Raw genomic sequence first — 20,216 nt, 5'->3', positions numbered from 1 at the left:
GAGCCAGCTGGTATATAGCTGATTCGAGCTTACCAGGTGGGCTAGAGCCGAAGGTACCAACCGTCTTGCCAGGCCGCAAATTGTCAGAACGGTCATTCACTCACTTACTCACGTGAAGACCCCAAACTTCGATTCAGTTCCGGTGCAGGCATCGAATCTGAGCGAAACTTTTCACCATGACTTCTTTTCGCGCACATAGACGGCACGGCCGCAGCGTTTCCGCCCCGGCCAACGCGCCAGGCATGCCGTCACAACGCGGCAAACGTCCTTCAATCGTCGATGGTAGGATCTTAGAGCCTGAGCACAACCTGAAACCTCAGACATTCGGCTCCTTCAATCAAGACACCTTGGCTCGCATCGCGCAAGAGCAAGCTGAGGAAGCTAGAAATGCGCGCCTGGCCTTAGAGCTTCCTAACTCTCAAAACTCTTCGCCGCTCCACCCACCCCGCACCTCCTCCATGAATTGGTCGGCCTCTACGCAGTCGTTATCCTCGCAGCAACCAGTAAGTCGCCGTTACTACAGCAGCTCTCTGTCTGATGAAGATCGAACCGCTTTGGCTATCGGTGAGCTCAATCACAACCTGAGCGAGTGGTCTGGAGGCAAGCTGGTCCAATACCACGTATCTCGTATTGAACTGGTCCCCTACACCGACAAGCGACAAGATATCATCGCAGATATCCTCGACGAGAAGCGCGGGGGTGAGCGCTTCATGCTCAAGTCGACGCAACAGGCGAAGCGTTTCGTAGGTTCACCCTTGACCAAACTGGAGATGGTCAAAGAAGTTGAGGCTTACAATGTACAGACGCGTGATGAAGATTCCCGTTCCATGGTCGATCTCCGCACCGTAAGTACGCCCAGCTTACCGCTTTCTCCGACCTCTCTCGCGCCGCAATTTTCACATGAGTCCTTCCCCTTCCCCGTGAGCGAGGCCCAGAACACGCGCAATAGCACATCTGTTGGTGCTGGCAACAACGGCTTGAGACCAGCTCGTAATCCTGTGGTTCAATCTCCACATACATCTGAGTCCTCCCGGGACTCTAGTCGCAATCGTGGTCGCGCGTGGGATCGTCGTCCACTGGTCAGGAAAGCCGACCGCAATCCCAACCGAATCCGCAGCTCTTTCTCACCGCCATACGTTGCAAAGACAGATATTACTTTTGACACTTTCCTCGCACCGCATGCTTCGGGCAAGGGCGAGACGCACCGCGATTCAATCGTCAAGAAGGACGAGGAGCCACGCAACCTCCCGCGCCGACTCAGCAAGATGCCTTCTATGCCGCAGCTGAAGAAGCGTGCTTCACAGGCTTTCATCTTTGGTCCAAAGAATTGAGTGAGTGGGGGGACTAGAATGACGCCTAGGATGGTTGGATAGAACAAGAGTTGGATTGTACACCAGAAACGGATCAGTGAAACTGATCGAGTCCTAGACGATACACGAGAACAGCAAAATGTAAGGTAATGATAATACTACAAGGCGTCCAGATTTTCATCATGTATCTCGATGACGGTGTCGTAGAGGCGAATGTCAGAAGTCTGCGTGTGGTCGCTTGAAGCGAGTTCGCGCTTGCCCACCACAGGCAGGCTAACCGGCTAGGGTCCCCTGAATTAACTCGAGTGCCGCCAGACTTTCCATGTCCTACGTTCGCAATCAACACTGATCAGCACCCATCAATCATTCCGAATATCTTGACGCAATTTACAGAACCAGAACAAAGCTGTAGGAATGCGCAATATATGCGCCAAATGCTTGACTATATGCTAATTATCACTACGTGTGCACCACGTACAACAATCTAAACAGGAATGGTCTGAGGCTATCGATCCCCCAGCACGAAGACACACCGTCTACATGTAGACTTCGTACATAAGCCGCTTAAGACAGCGTCACGGTCGAATTGGCGTTGTCTTCGATGAATATGCTACCGTACACCATCCCCTCGTTTATGCCGCTTTCCTGGAAACCCGAACGAAGGGAATCCGCACCCGGATCCGTGGGATTTTTGTTGAGTCCGACGTGGTAATCACCATTTCCAGATAGATCATTAGGCAATGGCTCCGTCTGTTGCACCAGAGGCGCACCTCCAGTCGACTGGAAGACTTGAATGGTGCTGTTGACTGTTAGCCAAACGCGGGGAACAAAACGTAATATAGTTGAGCTCACTTTTGCGTGAAGTCTAGACGTAACGCGAAATTGTTGAATGCAGCCTTCTCGAAAGGCGTTGTGAATAGAGTCTGTGTGCCATTTTGGGTGTTTCCGAAAAGGACCAAGTCGTTTTTGGTGGAACCATCACTACCAATCAGAGTTCCGGTTCGGAGCATGAAGAGGTTTCCAGCAAAATCAGCTCGCTCGAGAAACACCATCAGATACTCATGGCTAACATTTAGTGGCCTGTCGGCGCTAGGCTTGATGGAGAAATGCAGCGTTTTGATGCCCGTCGTGGTTACATTGTCAGCAACAAGGTCGCCTCGGGGCATCAACTCTGCGCGACGAACAGCGGTCTGGGCATTGGAACCCCCGGGATTGAAGATCGATTGATCACTGTATCGCATCAGCATCCGTTCGAACAACGAAACGAGCGCTAGAATGGCTTGTTTACCTGATCGTGACTTCAATGGCCTTAGCGCCCACGCTGCTGTCAAACTTTGGTACTGTTAGAACGACTGCACAATGAGGGAATGTTAACATTGCGTACCAACGCAATTTCGCCCTCTGGAAATTTGATCAGCTGACTAAAGCTCACATCTGGCTTAAATATCAGCCCAGTGTTTTCCGTGAAGGCAGCAATTAGCAAGGCATACTTTCTCCCTTGACAAAGTCAGGATTGAAGGGCCCGGACGTTCCATCAAAATCGGTTACGGTCGCGTTTGCCCTCACACGCCCGTCAAAGACGATATTTGGAGCAGCCGATGCGGTAGCATTGTCGCATTGTGTTGCAGAAATGGTGGCAGCTTGCGCCGACGTCAGAATCGAAAGACACAACAAGAATTGTACGAGCATCATAGCTGGGTCGGAAAAGAATGACTTTGGTGAGGGGAAAAAGAAAGAACCCAGTTCCGTATAAGAGATGATGCGTTGCGAACACAAAGAAAGCGATATCAGGAACACCCTATATGTGCCTGTATGATCGGGCCTTCGTAGTTTCAGCTACCGCACGCATTGAAGACATTCGTCCGAATGGGCCGCGGCATTTGGCGGAACGACGTCGCTCAAACCAAGACTCATAACCAGCTGCTTTGAATGGATAGTATCTCGAACGCTTGTGCCGCCTGCAGAGGCCAAGACGGCATGTTATTGTTTGGCCGAGCTGTCGAGCACTAATCAACTTGAAGGAGATTTGTGAAGAAGCGAGAGAACGTCGTGGTGCCGTTTCGGTGTGGAGCCCGGCCGAACGGTCGTTTTTCGGTAATTTCCCCAGCTTCGCATCAAGTGCAGATCGTGAAACACATCCAAGAGCCGGACCCCTTGTTGATTCAAAATCCAGGTCAGATCACGGCGTTAAGATGGTTCCGGATATGTCTTCATGAAGCCCAATTGCAGCCTGAAAGCGTGAATTACTTTCTTTGATCGCAGACGAGCTATGCAGGCGAAAAGATGTTTGATATTTAGCTAAACATGGTACTCTTTCAAGCTACCACGCAAGTAAAGTAGAGTGGGATCTACCATCAACTACTACAGAAATAGCAAATTACAGTGTCAAACGACTCCATATGTGGGATGAACCTGTTCGTGAGAACAATCGTTCCATCAGCTGTCCGCTTCCAAAACGATCAGTACTATACTCGAGTAAGAAAAGCTATCGAATTTCGAGTGTCCAGATAGCTGAGACCAAGAATCCATTTTCAGGTGATATCTCGAACATTGTCACACTTGGAAACCGGATATATGATGCAACTCTAGAAGAGTGCGAGGCTGCCTACACCGCCAGATGCTTTATATACCTCAAAATTCTCGTTAGATACTGGAACAATACCTTCATGATACGAAATCTTACTATTGACACAAGACATCTATCACCTGTACAGCCGCTAGGGGATTTCCACCACCATGCACCTCCAAAATATCAGTGGTTTCTGGCGTCATTAACTGTTTCTTGGCCGCTGCTCGACTCAATTTCACGGTCTGTAAGTGGCGCGTCATTGGACGAGCCTCTGCGATTGAATCATTGATTCAAGTTACGTACGAACGGGAACTATAGCAAGACCAGATCAGGCTTGTCTCCAAACGCCCGAGATGATCTCGGCCGCACGCTCCGCAATACCGTAGATGCCCGTCTGCGGGTGCGCACTCACAAGCAGGGGAATGACCGAACCATCCACCACCCTCAGATTGCTCGTCCCGTACACCATCAGCATCGAGTCAACGACACCACCGTCCTCTCTAGGTAGCATCGCGCAGGTGCCTACGGGATGGTAAAATGTATTCACGTTGTTCCTGACGAAGTCCTCCCACTCAACGTCCGTGTCGACCTGAAGGCCAGGCTCGTACTCATCGACCCATATCTCCGAGAAAGGCGCAGTGGTCGCAATCTTCCGTATGTACTTGCTCAGCTCAATGAGAGCTTTCCGATCGTACTCGTTGCTCGCGAAGGCCGGGTTGTACACCGGTTTGGCTGACGCATCCGTGGAATTAATATGCACATACCCGCGCGCGAGCTCATGCATCAGGGCAGCAAAGATAGTCGTGAAGCCTTTTCCGTACAGAGGGTCGTCCTTTTTGGGGTAGCCCTTGTTGCCGCTGTAGCCGTCCGAGAGCAGGAACTCGGCTTCGGCAATGGCACCGCTAAGCACGGAGTCGGTGAGCCAGGTAAGCTTCTTGTTGTTGACCACATTATTCGTCTCGGCTGCGACGCGCTTCGCGGCCTCGACGAGATTAGCTTCTTTGTAGCCTATCACGGAACTCCAGTTTTGATAAGAGTAGGCGCTCGCAGCGTAGTCGTAGGCGGAGAGTTTGCCTTGCTCCCAGAGCGCGTATTGCTCGGCGGCGTAGTCGGTGTCGACTTTGAGCTTATCGAAAGAGGTGTAGTTGTCCTTGAGCTGGTAGGAAATCTGAATGCGAGGGTGGTCTTGGAGGTTCTCTCCGACGCCGGGAAGATCGATTAGCTGCTCGACACCGGCACGGTCTAAGATCGTCTTTCCACCGATACCACTTTGCTCGAGAAGGGGAGGGCTTTTGAGCGTGCCAGCTGAGACGATGACTTCCTTCTCAGCGTAAATTACATCGCCGTTGAGCAGAGTGACGCCAGTAGCGATATATCTGTGACCCTTCTTCTCGAGGTTGACCTTGGCGACTTCGGTGTCACATATGATTTTGAAGTTTGGACCGGCACGTGGCAGGTATTCGACGGCACTGTACGAGCGGGTGTAGTTGGAGGGGTCGATGGTGCTGGAGTGGTAGGCACTGCCAGTGTTGTCGCCACCGAGCCAATCGGTATTGCGCTCGACATTGAGATTGTCGAAGGTTGGCAGCCACACGTCTTGGTGCATAGGCATGTACTTGTTAACAACAGCATTGATGGGGCCTTTAATGCCGAAGTCAGTCGTGCCTGTGTAGTCGGATCGGCCGTATGAAGAGAAGTTCTCTGCCCTGTTCATCGCACCGATCATGTTATTCCAGTTCCAGCCCGGGTTCCCGAGCTGCTCCCAACCATCGTACTCCGCTTTCGAAGCGCGATCCCAAATGAGCAAGTTGATGGCTGAGGAGCCACCGAGCACTTTGCCGCGAGATTGCGTAATCACACGGTTGTTGAGCTGTGTTTGCGGGATAGATGTGAAGTTCCAGTCGTACTTTGTGCCTAAGGTCGAGCCTTTCAAGCCCGGGATATTGATGCGGTCCTCATCTGGCGCGAAAGGTCCAGCTTCGATGACAAGAATACTGGAGTCCGGCAGCTGCTGGCTGAGGCGTGCCTAGACGCGCAGGTACGAAGTCAGCTAAGTCATGAAAGTGGAGACGGTACGAAGTGTTTATGTCTAAGACAGATCGACTTCGTACCCGGGCATTGCGTACACCAACTGCACTACCTGCGGTGCCACCGCCTACGACTATGAATCCGTAGCAGTTCGCGGCATCATCGTCTCCCTTTGGAGGTGCAGTGCACGCCGATTCCACGAGCGATACAAGAGGTAAAATGGCTACAGCTAACGCAAACCGCGCGAAAGTCATTGTCAGTAGCATCATTACAACTTAGCAATCGGAACGGAAGGTGTGGCCTCTTCGAGACACCAATCACCACGAGAAGGTAAGCAAAGGGAAGTTGACGGTTCGCCTGCGTAGTAATACTATGTCACGACTTGTGGCTAAAGAGTCGTTCGCATCTGCGGAGGGCATGACTGCCCGTCAGGGAAAGAGATCGTCAGGCAAGCAGCATCTTCCGCTTTTGTTGAACAGCTTTCGCCTCCCCTGCCTTGTAGCTTCTGATCGCCCACGACGCTAGATTGAGTGGATCTGAGGGGCAAGACTTGTACGATTTCCTGGGCGTCCATGCCCTGGTGGATGATGGCGAGGTCTGCACCTAAGTGCTGCGTCGGGCACGCTTTGGATGTTCTCTCTGGTCGCGCCTTCGTCTGACTTGTGCTCGCCCCGCTCGGTTCACCCACATGCCACTAAGTGCTAGATGCATCGAACTATCTGGTAATATTTGACGCGGTAACCGCGCGCCACCGAGATTCCCGTGAGGAATTGCGATCCATGCATGTGTAACGCCTCATACTCTGAAATTATTTCATGAAGGCGGCGTTGGACTTCAGTCCACTTCGCCTAGGTTTGATTCAACATAATCATAGGTCGCGATGCCAAGCCTTCGTCTTCCTTGAGAGTCTCGTGTTGAAGTTGAGCCAGCAGTTGTCTTGATAGTAATCCATATGCCACCTCAAGCATCACGTCCGCTGCTCGTCAATTCCATCACGAATGATTGAGCGTAATACCGGCTTCTTGACCCGGTTTCTGTGTTGAAATTCCTGTAAGGTCCCAATTCTTGAGTGAGTATCCCGCGGGTGTTCCAGCACGCCTAGTACCATCAACACCAGAGTCCGCATTCGTGGACCAAGTCATGACGTTGTGTTTTCCAAGAAAAACATCCTCACCGTCCTCACCTTACGAATCAAGCCAAACCTGGAACACTCACTCCGCCCGCCGCTAAATTCAACCCCGCCCCACCTCTTCTTGCACCAACGAACCCATGCCTCTGCCGGCCCGTTCTTCCTCTGCCCAACCAGTTATACTTCAGCTCCCTCGTCAACTTGCTCATCTTTTCCTGCGCATCGTCACCAGACTGTAGACTAACCAGCACACTAACACACTGCAGCATCCTTCCCACTGTTTCCGTGACCTTTGCAGAGTCCATAGGCTGTGCACGGAGCGAGGCAGGAATGTGTTGCCCAGGCTGTAGGAAAGTAGAGGGGTTAGAATGGATCGAGTGCGCGGAGAAGGAGCCGGCAGAGGTGTTGGACGTAGCGCGAGAGCGGGTGGAAGCGAAGGTTGAGGAAGTCATGCTGTTTGTGGATTCAAGGTAGCCGCCTGAGCTGTGCGATGCAGATTGTAAGCTACCTATAGGTGCACTTTCCGAACCCGCTGTTCCAGGACGAGCGTCTGGTATGGGGGAGGGTGATTCGAGACCTGCGTTGAGGTTTTCTAGGGAGAGACGAGAAAAAATCGCCATAAGGGTATCGTAGCGTGGAAGAATAACGATGTCTCGGAACATGAGAAGCGTGATGCGGCGGACGTCCAGTTCGCCAAGGATGGGTATGTTCTTGTTTTCAGGGGACTTGGTGTTCATTTCGTCCGGTAGCTTCACACCCCAGAATTCGGCAGCCGCTGTTGATGACATGATGCCGGAGCCGCGAAACTCTAGATCTAGAGGAAGAAATACAGCTTGTATAAATGGGAGGATGGTTGTGAAGACTACGATCCACATCTCGACCAAATGGGGGATAAGGCGGTCGTCAGGAACGTGTCTGAGCGTCTGATCTAGCGAGCCGAATCCAGTCATGAGAAGCTCATTGAGGTCCTCGATAAGGATGATGGGCGAGCGTTTTTGTATACACCGTTTGATATGGACGATAACAAGTGCGTTGAAGTCTTCGACAGGCGGCCGCGGATCCTCGCCCGCAAATATGAGTAACACTGTGGCTTTCAATAAGGGCCAAGCATCATCGGGCGTTATTCCAGGCAGATTGAATGAGCTTCCGAGAGTGTGCATTGCATCGCTAGACTGGGAGAGCGCTGCACTAGACGACGGTCCAAAAGTGCTCATAGGTGTAGTGCCGACGCTGCTCACAGACGGCCATTCTGACCTATCTGTGCTAAAAGACTGTTTCCGATCCCGGAACGCGGGTTCGACCTGCGCATCCAAATAGGCCTTCTCTTCTTTCTTGGCGCGCCTCAGGTGACGCCCTCCATGCCTCAAGTCGAGCCCAGTCACAGAGTTGGCGAAGCTACTCGCATGTCCTGGTGATGCAGGGGCGGCAAAAGAGTACAAGGGCTGAGGGGCATTTGGATCGACTAGTCGAGACGTACTGCTCGCAGAAGACAACGGCAGGCTGTGGTCATCCTTTTCCTTCTTCTTTGGTCGCGACAGGAAATGATGTTTGTGCTTATCCCTGTCTTTTTCGTGAACGGTCGGAAGATATGAGTCGTTTCTCGGGACCAGGGTTGATGTCGAGCCATTCGCTGTCGAGTATATCGACGCAGCACCACTCATGCTGGGCTCCACCAGACTTGTTTGCGACTGGTTCATCAACATGCGGTTCAGCGCCTGCGAACTGTGAATCCCGATGCCAATCTTGCCTGGCGACGGCAAGGCTTGGTGTTTGGGTTCCAAGCTCTTGTCTGTTTTGATATTCTTCGGCTTCGAGAATAGCTTCATCTTGCTCTTTTCCTTTGCCTTCGGAGCTTGGGCTAAGTCGACTGAGGCCGGCTTTGGGGAGCCGTGCTCTTGAGGTTGTTGCATGTTGGGCGAGTGCAGAGGGCTCCGCGGATAGGCAGCGTTGGCCGCCGATGTTGCAGCCATCCTGCTCCCGCCCGCCAACCCATTCTGGTATGTCATGCCGTTCGTCTTGAAAGTTACCGTGTGTTGGCCGGGCATGGGTGGTGGGCTCGAGGGCCCTCGCGCTGCAGGCGCGGTTCCTCCAGGTTCTGGTATCGTCGTCGAGCGCTTGCGCAGGTGTTGGGGATGCATGGCTGTCTGGGCTGCGATGCGCGAAGCATCCAGATTGGACATGCTGGCCTGGTTGGAGGGCAGGCTGGGCTCGAAGTAGCCCTGGGAGCGCTGTCGCGGGCGGTGTCCTAGCTGGGGCCCCGCATGGGATTGCTCATCGCGATCGCGCGGAGGAGCAGGGCGCGAGTAGTTGGGCGTCGCTTCGTTGGCTTGGGGCGACCGGACGGTGCGCGGAGGCAAGGGAGAGCGGCGTTGCAGAGTGACTTGGGAGCTGTCGCTGTCCGAGTCCTCGAAGGGGTCTGGGCGCTGGACGGTGGGCGTCTGCGGGGGAGGTGAAGTGGACTGCATGGCACGCTGTTGTACCAGGGTTGCAGTGGTGGATACAGGCTATAGGGACAGGGTCGTGGGCATATGTCACAGAGCGGGGTCAATCATGGCCAGCACGACTGGGGGTATTGTAAATGGAGGACGCGAAATGGGCAAATTGAAGACAGGCGCCGTCGAAGCTGACAACGACAATGAGGTCGCCGTTAGCCTCGTTGCTTGATCGCCGCTAGGGGCGCCCCGATGCCCCACACATGCACGACACTGTTGGTAGACCGCACTCTGATGCTCGCTGTACGGGGCCCTTGTGCAACACGCCGGACATCTATGTTACGATTCTCTCGTACGAGTTATCAATGACGGTTTGCTGCAATGTACTGCCTAGTAAGCATCTCACCCCCAGACCTCCATGCAACCTCTAGCGCGAACGAGGAGCTACCACAGGTACCTCTACTTCCAGGCCACAACCTCATATTGCACGATGTGATGAACACCATCCGGATCATCCCTCCACCTCTCCATATCCCTCACCATCAAATCAACATCCTCCCTGCTTGCCCCAAGGTCCATGTATTTCTGCCTATGCCCACCCTGCTCCATCCTCGCAATCATGTTCTCCGCATATACCTTCCTCTCCTCAGGCGTAGTATACATCGTGACCCTCGCGCTCTTCTCAACCTTCAGCGGGTCAAACCCTGCTTCGCGCGCCCACACATGAATCATCGAGCCGCTCCGATGCTCAGGTCCATGCGGAGGGTACTGGGGTCGAGGCGTTGACGACTTCTGGCGTGTGATCACCATGTCGTACATGTCTAGACGCGCAGATACGAAGTCAGCCAAGTCATAAAAATGGAGATGGTACGGAGTGTCTATGTCTAAGACAGATCGACTTCGTACCCGGGCATTGCGTACACTTGTCTTTGAGCTGCAGACCAGGAAGGTATGGGTACCAAAGAAAGGGGAAGTCGCCCTCGCGATCGCCAATGAATCCGCCCGTCTTCACCATCCTCCTCAACTCTTTGAGCGCCTTGACGGGCTCTGGGATGTGCAGAAGCACTTGACTCATGAACACTGCGTCGAACATCTCATCCTCGAAAGGTAGGCCCTCGAGCACGTTGCCCGTGGTGAAGGTGACGTTGGACGGTACGCCTCCTTCCTTTTGCTCTGCAAGCTTTTTCGCTTGCGTGATGACTTCGGACGTAAGATCGACGCCTATGACTGAACCTTGGGGCACATATTTCGCGAGGCCTACGGTGATGGTACCGGGACCACAGCCCATGTCCAAGACTTTAAAGTGTGGTTTGAGGCGCGGGATGAAGAAGGCGCCTTCGTTTTCGGCAGTGCGGGTGGCATGATTTGCTGTGACCGAGGAATGCCAGCCTTGTTCTGCACAGGGTCAATCTTTGAAGCTTCTACGCGTGCTTGGGCAGTTAGCACTTACGATAGGGCTTCTTTTGGCCATCGGACATGGTAACATGTATCAATTGGGCTGGTGAACTTATGCTGAGAAAGGTTCGGTCGGAATAGTGAGTGTTCCGGTCTTGCCCTACGGTAACAAAAGTCGTCTTAAGTCTGTTGACTGGTCTCAAACAGTAAGGATGAGATGGGTTGGAGCCATTGTACTGAAGGCCGTGAATATATACCATTTACAGTCAGAAACCTCTATTTCGGATCTAACCTCTGGATCCACAGTCTCGTACCAAGCTCCAATGAATGCATAAGAATATACGTTGGAATGGGATATTCCACATGATGGTCGGACTTAGCGGGCTCCTATCGCCACTGTCCACCTGCAGCAGACCCGCTTTGAAGAATAAAGCCAATCAACGTTCGTTCTAGCGTCGGTATTCCGAATAACGAATCGGTGTACCGACGCGCAAGATACTGTTGGCACGCAGGCTGTGGAAGTTGTGTTGTTTGAGGCCGGAATATGATTTCACATCACAGGTTCGTCCGCAAATTAGTTCAGCTTTGTGTAAAAGACATGTTTTAATTCATCGCGCATAATGGTACAATGCATTCAGAGCCCAAAATCAGCTATGCATCTCAAGGGAAGCATAACAGCGCAGGAGACAGGTCGGACCACCATCATACAGCTTCACACGCGAATACCTGGGCATACTCTCACAACTCCGCGTGTGTCCTGATTCCCCACTTCTCCAGCAAGTTATGCCTGTGCCAAAAGCTCCTATACCTCTTCCCCCAGAAAAAGAAGACCGGTGCCGTCCCCACCATAGCAAAGCTCACACCTCCGAAAACATAAAACACTTTGGCTGGGCCGTCCGACGCAGTCCAGTCGTTGACGAAATAACTGAAACCGTAGAAAACAAAATTCTTGAAAACCATGCCTGCGATGAAGATCTCAGACGACATGTCACGATATGCGTCAATGGCGTACGCCGAAGTGGCGATGGCTGCGCAGCATATGCCGAACAAATCCATGCCGTGAAACGTGGCAGTCGCGTAGTACGAGTAGTGCTTCTCAGCCATGTAGCCGAAGACCATGAGGCCGACGCCAGTGAGCAGGCCGGGGATCATGCCAAGCAGACGATACTCTGGCTCGTAGATGCCGCCGTTCTTTTTTGCGCACCATTTGATCAGGGGATCTAGAGTTACACCTAGAAATATGGCGCCGAGCAAACCTCCGAGGAAGGGACCGATGGACAGGTAGCCGACCCCGGCGGCGTCGAGAAGGTAAGGAGGTGCCATGAAGATCTGTGCCATGTCGTATGATTGTGCGACGAAGAAGGCGGTTAGACCGCCTGTCACGATGACGATCCAGAGGATGGCGAGGTTTGTGCACACAGCGAAGGGCGCGAGAATGAGCTGGAAAAGGTTATCGTCAGAGAAGGTACCATTGAACACAGAGAGTTCTTGGACGAATGTCTTCTTCGGACGGAACGCGGGCGGTGTAGATGTGGTGGTTTCGACACGGACCATATCGTTATCAGATCCTTTCTCCTTGTCATCGCCAGCATGACGACGCTCGATTGCTGCAAGCTCAGAGAGATTATCGACAGCTAGCTCATCAATCTCGTAGCGGCGGTCGCGGATGTAGGCCGTCTCGGGCACAAAGAGAACGAGCAGGACGGACTCGAGCGCGGTAAAGGCGATCAAAATGTGGAAGAGATAGCGCCACCCTAGATTCGTTGTGATAGGCCCCACGATGATGGCAGAGAAGTTGGATGCGGCGCCCAAGATGAATTGTACCAATGTGACCCAGACCCCACGCTGGTGCACGTAGAACAGATCGCCGATGATTGACACGACAAGAGATTCGAAGGCGGAACTGCTCTCGGATTAGATCCCGCAACGGATGGGCGATGGATGTACCCAACGTCTTCTTAGTGAACTTACATTGAGAAGCCCTGGACGATACGGGCAGCCAAGAGTCCGTTGTAGCTGTAGGTAGCGCTACCGACGATGGTCCCTAGCAAGCCGAAAAGGCTTGAGGCGATAAGCAGAGGCCTCTTCCCCCATTTTCGCGAAAAGGCGGACACAAAAGGTCCCGAAGCTGCCGTCACTAAAAGCATGTAGCCCGAAATGACTGTGACATCTGCAACAGCGACGTTGAAGTCGACAGCAATCGTGACCAGTGCGGGCGAAAGAAGAGGGGCGAGCACGGCGGCGTAAAGAATGGAACCATAGGATATGACGGCCATAATGCCAAACTTCTTTGCGGTGGACCAGTTGAGTGGATCGTTAGGATCCTCGGAGCTACGACGAAGTCAGAACCGACGATGAGGAGAGCTTTGTGAAGGTAGCATACGGCTGTGGTATCAAGACAATGTCCGCATCTTTGCCCGTACCGTGCTTCAAGCCTGCGGTGGCCTCTGTTCTTTGGCTTTCCTCTTCGGCCAGGACGACGGTCGCTGGGACATGCTGGAGGTGCTTGTCCTCCAAGACTCCAAGGAAGCCCATGGCCGTGTGGGCTATCGATGAAACGATGGGCAGCGATGGAGTTCGAGATGTATCACAATGGAAAGTCTCGTTCACGGTTGGTGATGCAAGCGCAAGGTCGCACAGGCAGGAGGATCCGGATCAGCATGGGCAAAGGGCCTCATACATAAACGGGAGGCTAGGCTGCGTTTCCAATCCATTGGGGTATTGATCAGATGTACACAGGCCGTCTGCTGGCCTGCAGAGACCCTGTGGGGTGCAGTTCCTCTGCCCCACAAGAGCCGGTCGCTTGTTTGGACGCGGCGAGTTAGCGTTGGAGAGCCCCTGTCTGCACACACGGCGCAAGCTGTGCAACTGCAGGGCGCAATTCTTCCAGAGCTCAACAACCTGCAGGGTCAGCGATCACATGCAGTGGCCTGTCGCGATAGCACAACATCCTTTAGTATCTACTTCACATCCAGGCTTCTGCGACCCAAGTCAGGAAGGAGAAGATAGAGGTCAGGCAACATCGACGACTCCCAGACGTTCCCCCAAAGCGCGAGGCCGTAGTGCAGCCGTGGCTGTGGAGACGTGGCGCTTCCCCGCAAATGTGCTGCCTGCCCCACAGACTGAGTCAGCCAAATGCAGCAAAAGACAAGTGAGAGCAGCGTCGCAAAGCAGTGTCCAGGACAGTGCCAGCATCTTGACGCCATCTACCCCAACGCCTCGCGTGTACCAGTCATGAACTGTACTCCAGCTTTGACCATGGACATGACCGTGTCGACTTCCGCCTGATTCCGCGGGGCATTAGCTGAGCAGGTAGTTGATCGGGATGTTGACAGGAAGTACTGGATTCAGGTCCGCTCCCGAGAACGCATGGCGCTGGCCCCATCCTCGTTCCAGGATGATCTTGCAGTCGACTGGGTGCAGCACGACATGGACGCTTCCATCCAGTCCGGCATGAACGTGAGAGATTTCACCGCGCGTTTGCTGGGCCACCGCGTGCTGGTGACGCGCACTCGATACAAAGAGTGCCTTGTGCTGGCGTTCGTAGAGACTCTGCTTGACTTCGACAAGTCCCTTCTCCGTGGCGTCTCTGCCCAGCTGCTTAAAGCGATCTATGAGCTCCTGGCGCACGTCGGCGCTCGGTAGTTGCTCGAGCTGCCTCTGTGGAACAGGATGACTTCCTAGCTTCGGCCGTGGAGACTCTCGCTTTGGTGGGAACTCTGTGGGGAGATAGCCGGATTCGTCCGCGAAGGGTAGCTTCTTGTCATCGTAGGGCTTGGGCGAGAGCTGCTCGCGAGAAAACACTCGTAGTGTATTGGCTAATAGCCAACCAAAAGCATTGTACGGCAGGCCGCCCGGTCCGTAACTAAGGTACAGATGGTAATCTCGAATCGCGAAAGAAAGCAGTACTGCAGCGCCGGCTGCAGAGAAGATGGTTGCTCGATGCGAACGTAGGAGCCTTTGCAGTTGCTCGAGATTAGCAAGGTGCGCGAAGCGGCTGAGCACCGGAGAATCGCTCATGGCGCAAGAATCGTAAAGCTTCTGGCATGGTACGGCTTGCAGAGTAGCAAGCGATCTATATGTTGTGCATTGTCAGTGGGGTGTGAGCCTCTGGCGATGGTGTGGGAAGCTTTATGGCCCAAGCTCCCCTAGGGCTGATCTCACGTCTCAAGAGCCAAGCCAACCGTGCTTTTTGCATGTCGATACACTTGTTAACTTCGCAAACTCCATCTCTTCAATCCACTGCAATTTGACCTTGAGGCCCTCGAAAAGCATTACAAATCTGTTGCTTACCGCAAGCTCCGCAATGAACTCGCAAAAAGACAGAATCTTCGAGCTCACTCGACCGATCCAATGGGAATATCGCATGACCTCATGGTGCAAGGGTTCACGATGGTGGGTCGTGATGGCCCTTCTATAAAGATCTGGAGGGCGCTCCGAGGAGCACTCGTCGTGCGGAACATCCAGATACACCATTCATAAACCTGTTTTCGGCGATGTTGGCCCTCACAAGCGCAACTGGAAAGCTTGGCTCCGCCGTCCTCAATGCCATTCTTATAAATAAGCTTATCGAACCACCAGAACTTGTCGTTTGCGTACGTCCACTCATTATCCAATATAATTCGATACGTCAGCACATACGTGTATGAGCTGACACCGTGTATTAGACGTCCTCCGATCCTCTAGACAAACGCTTTGATGCCCTCCGCGAACGAAAAATCACCGTACGCTACAACAACTTCGACGAGCCCGAGTCGCTGAAACGCGCCTTCGCAGGATGCTCGAAGCTGTTCCTGGTCTCCAGTCCACGAATCTCCATGGACTACAATGACGCGCCGCTGTGGGAGGGCCGCGAAGCGCATCATCGCGCAGCAATCGATGCTGCGATCGAGGCTGGTGTCAAGCACGTCTACTACACGTCCTTGGCCTTTGCAAACCCCTCAAAAGCGGGCGTCATGCGAGCGCACACACGTACTGAGAAGTATTTGAGCGACCTGGCACATCAGGGCAAGATCAATTATACCATCATTCGCGAAGGGCTGTACAACGAGAGCTGGCCGCTGTACTTCGGGTATTATTTCCGCTTGCAAGATGAAACGAGGCAGGAGGTTGTTGTCGCCAACGGCGATGGTCCCATTTCATGGACTGCCATCGCCGACATGGCGTTCGGAACAGCCAAGAGTACGCAACGCCGGGATACACAGTGAGTGTTTGTACTGGGCGATTGTCTGAAAGTTGCAGACTCTACATTCGTGGATTCGAATCTTCAGACATTCGTAACTAGTTAAAGCACTTACTTCCACCCCCTTCTTGTGATGTTTGGACATGACACTGACTTTGTACCACTCTATCTAGTCATCACAGCACCTAGCGACGCCTGGAAGGGAAAGACGTTGTACCTTGCACAGAGCAAGACTTGGTCTCTCGAGGACATTGCGCGGCTTGTCAGCAAATTTCAGTGTCAAGACATCCATCTCAAGATCGTGTCAAGAAAGGAGTACGAGGATCATTACGTTGCGAGTGGTACTGAAAGGGCTTCAGTGGAATGGTGGAGCACCACGTACGATGCTTTGAACGACGGAGAATGCGACATCAAGGATGATACTCTTGAAAAGATGTTGCAAGAAGCGGGGAGGAAGCCGAAATCCCTTGATGAGACCATTGCGGAAATGCTGAAACATGAGGGAGGAGGTCAGATAGCTGCATAGGAGGTGCGTAGAACGGGAAGAGAAACATGTTGTCTGCCAAGTCACTACGCCCCTCATGCTCCAATCGCAACCCGAGGCCTGTCTCGTTATAGCGTTGCCCGGTTAGGCTTCGAAGCGTATGGGTGTGGATTCATTGGTCAACACAAATGTGCAGTCTTCGGTCCATAGGGATGCGCAGTCCTGAGTGACTACGGATGTGCAGCCGTTAGTGAACACAGATGTGCTGACGTGATGCTTCCACTTCACAGTATGTATCCAACTGCCGATGCCATTGCACGAGCGCCAGAGATGGGTCTCTTTGGCGAATCTCCCGGACGCTCAACCGAAATGTCACTTCATCGGTGTTGCTGACTCGCGCCCGGAAAGGCGGGGTTACCTGGCACCCGCAATAACCTATGCCTTCTGCCTGCTCCTCTCAGCACTAACAAACCCAGCATTATTATGATCTCAACGTTCGAAAACAACTCCTGAGCTGCGTGCAGTCAGCTTCTGAGTGGTGAGCGAACATCGGACTCCAACGCTGAAGTGTAGTTGAAGAAGCACAATGACTGCGATACGAGGAGACTCGATGCTTCTGCTCTTGCCGTTCCAAGTTCTGCGAAGGGTGATGGACGAGCCGGCTGTGACCGGACCTATGCTTTACATCCTTACACGTGGGCCAGCCCATATTCGCGAACGTCTCCTTCAACCGTTCCGCAACAATTTTCTAGCAAAGAACGGCGCAGCACGAACTACGGTCATCATCAATCTTCTGAAAGTCTATTTCGCGATTGGAGTCTTCCGTCGCATTAGTAAAGCATTGAATTGCCTCGCGTTAAACGGCTGGGCACTGACACGGCAAGGAGAGCCGTTTGCATTCAGTCCGGCGAAGCAGGAGCTGGTCGTCATCACTGGGGCCAGCTCAGGGTTTGGATATGAGATGGTGAAGGCGTTCGCGAAGGTTGCAAGAGTCGTTGCATTTGATGTGAATGATCTACCACCAGATTTGGAGACACGTGGGTTGTCCCTCTCCAATGGCGCTACATTATTGATCTCATGAACTGACACAAGCCAGTCCCCGGAGTACACTTTTACCGCCTCGATATCTCGGATTTCAACAAAGTCCAGGAGGTTTGTTGTGACGTAAGAAGAGTTCACGGCGACCCGACCGTTCTGATCAACAATGCTGGCATTGCAAATAAGAAGTCCATACTCGTTGTGAGTAGATAACAATTGCCATGGGAAACAGCTCACAGCAGTATAGACTTCAAATGAGGAAACCGAGAGACTGTTTAAGATTAACATCATAGCACAATTCGCTCTAATTCGCGAGTTTCTTCCAGGCATGCTCCGTATGCGCAAAGGTCACGTTGTCACTATAGCTTCCATGGCGTCGTTCTGGGTGTCTGAAGGCCTTGTCGATTACTCTTGTACCAAAACCGGTGCTCTCTATCTCAACGATGGTAAGATCAGCTTCACTGTCGTCTCATGTGGATCGTTGTTTACAATTCGCAGGTCTCCGCGCAGAATGTCTTCGCACCTATGAGGGTGGCGAAGGCATCTGCACAACTTCTGTACACCCTTCTTGGTACCAAACAGGCATCTTAGCTGGCGTCGAAGAAGCCCTGGCTAAGCAGGGTATCAAACCTCGTCCACCAGTCGAAGTTGCCGATGCCGTCGTTGAGCAAGTATTGAAGGCGAGGAGTGGACGCCTAGTTGTTCCAAGGAAATCAGAGATGTGGGCCGATATACGATACTATCCCAAGTGGGTGCAGGATGCTGCAAGCGGACTCATCTGGAGTAAGAATAGGAGCAGGTTTCAAGCAGCGAGCGGGATGGATGGTGAGTCCGGATGAATTCCCTGCAATAGCTATTCTGTCTAGGCTTCATTCATATCCACCTCTGATTAGCTGTTTCAAGCTCTCGTAATGCTGATCGATGTGTCATTACCGCCAGCACTGCTCTGTTCTGCCTTGGCACGTTGCAAACCTGCCCTGAAACCTTCCGCCACGCCCCCCATCATGTCTCCCCAGAATCGATCTTCGGGTTCTTCGTAGTTATTGATGCCGGCTTCGGCTAGAGATAGATCTCCTGGCCTTGGCCGACCGAGAAAATCGCCAACTAAATAGGATGTGCCCTTGATTACGTTGCATGCAAGCTGCGAGGCAATCGCCGAGAACAGCATGAGAAAGCTGCCCATATCGACCAATACAGGCTCGATGCCCAGTGGTTTTGTGACATGATCGATCATCCAACTGTCGATTTTGTTGATGTGATTGAGTATGGTGCCCTCGGTGTCCCACAGGTCGTCCATATGTTCGGTAAACCTCTTTTGCATTTGGATCCAGGGATCATAGGGCTCGATTTGCTCGTAAAATCTTTCCCCTGCAACGATGGACAGCATCTGCTGCTTGTGGCCGGGAAAGACAGACAGAGGGAGGCCAGTAAACTCTTCTTTGAGGGGGAATTCGATAATCCGCACTGTAACTGGTCGTAGGTGTTCCAAGTCGAAAGGGTATGTGAGACCGTCTTCTATATCTTCCATTTTTGGGGGGTCATCCTCCACCTTGAAGTGCAACAATGCCGGATTTCTGGTTGCCCAAACCCCGCACAAGAATCCAGCGGTATCGCCGCAGTTGGCGAAATGGAAGCCGCTCTGATTCAAGGTGGGATGAGCATGTACGTACTCGAGCACTCCGTTGAAAGCATTATCCCATTGGTCAATGCTCGGGAACGCCAAATAAGAAAGGTACAGCCACTGCTCGCGAGGCATTTGAGCATAGGTACGACAAGACGTATCCCTCATGAGGGTCTCAAGGTTGGCATATTTGTCGATACTGATGCTTGGGTCGTCCAAGTCACTGTACTCGTTCGGAAGAATGAAACCAAGCTTTGGCAACCAGTCATTGCTGTTGACCCTCTTCAGGTGAAAATCATTATGAGTATCGAGATATTCCCGAAACGTCGGAACGTTACCTCCTACACCCCAATCATTTAGGAGGTCCTTCACCTCGTCCACGAATGTGTTGGATGTTTTGTCAATGTGTTGCGTGTTCCAGATTCCGAAGGTAATGCCCGTAAATATACCGCCGAAAATGGGGAACATGGTCACCGGAAGTGTGAGCAAGAATAACCATTGGAAAATTCGCAGAAGCCTTCTAAGCGCTGCGATAAGAGACCGCCACATTGCTGCACACCCGATGCTATGCTACGAGCGTGACATCCGCGCAGATCCTACGAGGCAAAATTTTAGATCAGGAGCGATCAGGGTCTCAACCAATGAAAAGTGCTCAGCATTTCGCCCCCAACCTTGCCCTATTCGGTTTCAAGCCTAAGTCAAGCTAGATAGTATACGAAAAGAAAAAAGGATTTCAGGAAATGAATCCCGATCTCGGACAGGTTTTCTATTGGCATACTGCAATTTTGCGCTTGACATCGCTTGCATCATAGGGCATTTGGTGAGTATTCGCCGGCTTCGGGCGCAGTATGCCCGAGAAGCGAAGCAAGATCTGTGACAGCAACGAGAACGACTACAACAAGCCCTGGTCGCTGATGCAAAGGTAGCAGACACTTACACAGGGAGGCTTGTCAGCAAAGTACCATACGGTTAGAGCGTCAACGCTACTTCGGCCCATTGAACTGACGCTGGTAAAATAATTCGCCGAG

At 52.6% G+C, this 20,216-nt stretch overlaps 9 protein-coding genes across 9 annotated transcripts; 3 read left to right on the top strand and 6 right to left on the bottom strand.

The window, feature by feature from the left end:
- Positions 1-242: 242 nt before the first annotated feature.
- On the top strand, positions 243-1,331 carry N0V89_004009 (uncharacterized protein; the record flags this gene model as incomplete). The annotated part of the gene is made up of 1 exon (XM_056212802.1): positions 243-1,331. The coding sequence occupies one exon, from the start codon at positions 243-245 to the stop codon at positions 1,329-1,331; it is 1,089 nt and encodes a 362-aa protein (XP_056073110.1).
- Positions 1,332-1,874: 543 nt separating this feature from the next.
- N0V89_004008 (uncharacterized protein) lies at positions 1,875-3,002 on the bottom strand (the record flags this gene model as incomplete). Its single annotated transcript, XM_056212801.1, has 5 exons — positions 1,875-2,109; positions 2,163-2,540; positions 2,599-2,642; positions 2,695-2,744; positions 2,801-3,002. 5 exons carry the CDS (start codon positions 3,000-3,002, stop codon positions 1,875-1,877), a joined length of 909 nt encoding a protein of 302 aa, XP_056073109.1.
- A 1,205-nt stretch (positions 3,003-4,207) lies between these two features.
- Positions 4,208-9,501, bottom strand: N0V89_004007 (uncharacterized protein; the record flags this gene model as incomplete). Its single annotated transcript, XM_056212800.1, has 2 exons — positions 4,208-5,905; positions 7,123-9,501. 2 exons carry the CDS (start codon positions 9,499-9,501, stop codon positions 4,208-4,210), a joined length of 4,077 nt encoding a protein of 1,358 aa, XP_056073108.1.
- A 426-nt stretch (positions 9,502-9,927) lies between these two features.
- Positions 9,928-10,946, bottom strand: N0V89_004006 (uncharacterized protein; the record flags this gene model as incomplete). The annotated part of the gene is made up of 3 exons (XM_056212799.1): positions 9,928-10,289; positions 10,375-10,863; positions 10,919-10,946. The coding sequence occupies 3 exons, from the start codon at positions 10,944-10,946 to the stop codon at positions 9,928-9,930; spliced, it is 879 nt and encodes a 292-aa protein (XP_056073107.1).
- Positions 10,947-11,601: 655 nt separating this feature from the next.
- Positions 11,602-13,398, bottom strand: N0V89_004005 (uncharacterized protein; the record flags this gene model as incomplete). The annotated part of the gene is made up of 3 exons (XM_056212798.1): positions 11,602-12,766; positions 12,835-13,194; positions 13,247-13,398. The coding sequence occupies 3 exons, from the start codon at positions 13,396-13,398 to the stop codon at positions 11,602-11,604; spliced, it is 1,677 nt and encodes a 558-aa protein (XP_056073106.1).
- Positions 13,399-14,163: 765 nt separating this feature from the next.
- Positions 14,164-14,883, bottom strand: N0V89_004004 (uncharacterized protein; the record flags this gene model as incomplete). Its single annotated transcript, XM_056212797.1, has 1 exon — positions 14,164-14,883. One exon carries the CDS (start codon positions 14,881-14,883, stop codon positions 14,164-14,166), a length of 720 nt encoding a protein of 239 aa, XP_056073105.1.
- Positions 14,884-15,359: 476 nt separating this feature from the next.
- On the top strand, positions 15,360-16,571 carry N0V89_004003 (uncharacterized protein; the record flags this gene model as incomplete). The annotated part of the gene is made up of 3 exons (XM_056212796.1): positions 15,360-15,458; positions 15,531-16,044; positions 16,219-16,571. 3 exons carry the CDS (start codon positions 15,360-15,362, stop codon positions 16,569-16,571), a joined length of 966 nt encoding a protein of 321 aa, XP_056073104.1.
- A 544-nt stretch (positions 16,572-17,115) lies between these two features.
- N0V89_004002 (uncharacterized protein) lies at positions 17,116-18,406 on the top strand (the record flags this gene model as incomplete). Its single annotated transcript, XM_056212795.1, has 4 exons — positions 17,116-17,566; positions 17,626-17,768; positions 17,815-18,013; positions 18,066-18,406. The coding sequence occupies 4 exons, from the start codon at positions 17,116-17,118 to the stop codon at positions 18,404-18,406; spliced, it is 1,134 nt and encodes a 377-aa protein (XP_056073103.1).
- Positions 18,407-18,465: 59 nt separating this feature from the next.
- Positions 18,466-19,737, bottom strand: N0V89_004001 (uncharacterized protein; the record flags this gene model as incomplete). Its single annotated transcript, XM_056212794.1, has 2 exons — positions 18,466-19,705; positions 19,730-19,737. 2 exons carry the CDS (start codon positions 19,735-19,737, stop codon positions 18,466-18,468), a joined length of 1,248 nt encoding a protein of 415 aa, XP_056073102.1.
- Between the last annotated feature and the right edge of the window lie 479 nt (positions 19,738-20,216).

The sequence above is a fragment of the Didymosphaeria variabile genome (genome assembly GCF_027946475.1).
Source record: "Didymosphaeria variabile strain IMI 356815 chromosome Unknown scaffold_3, whole genome shotgun sequence".
NCBI lineage: Eukaryota > Fungi > Ascomycota > Dothideomycetes > Pleosporales > Didymosphaeriaceae > Didymosphaeria > Didymosphaeria variabile.
This window is presented reverse-complemented; position numbering and strand designations above follow the sequence as displayed.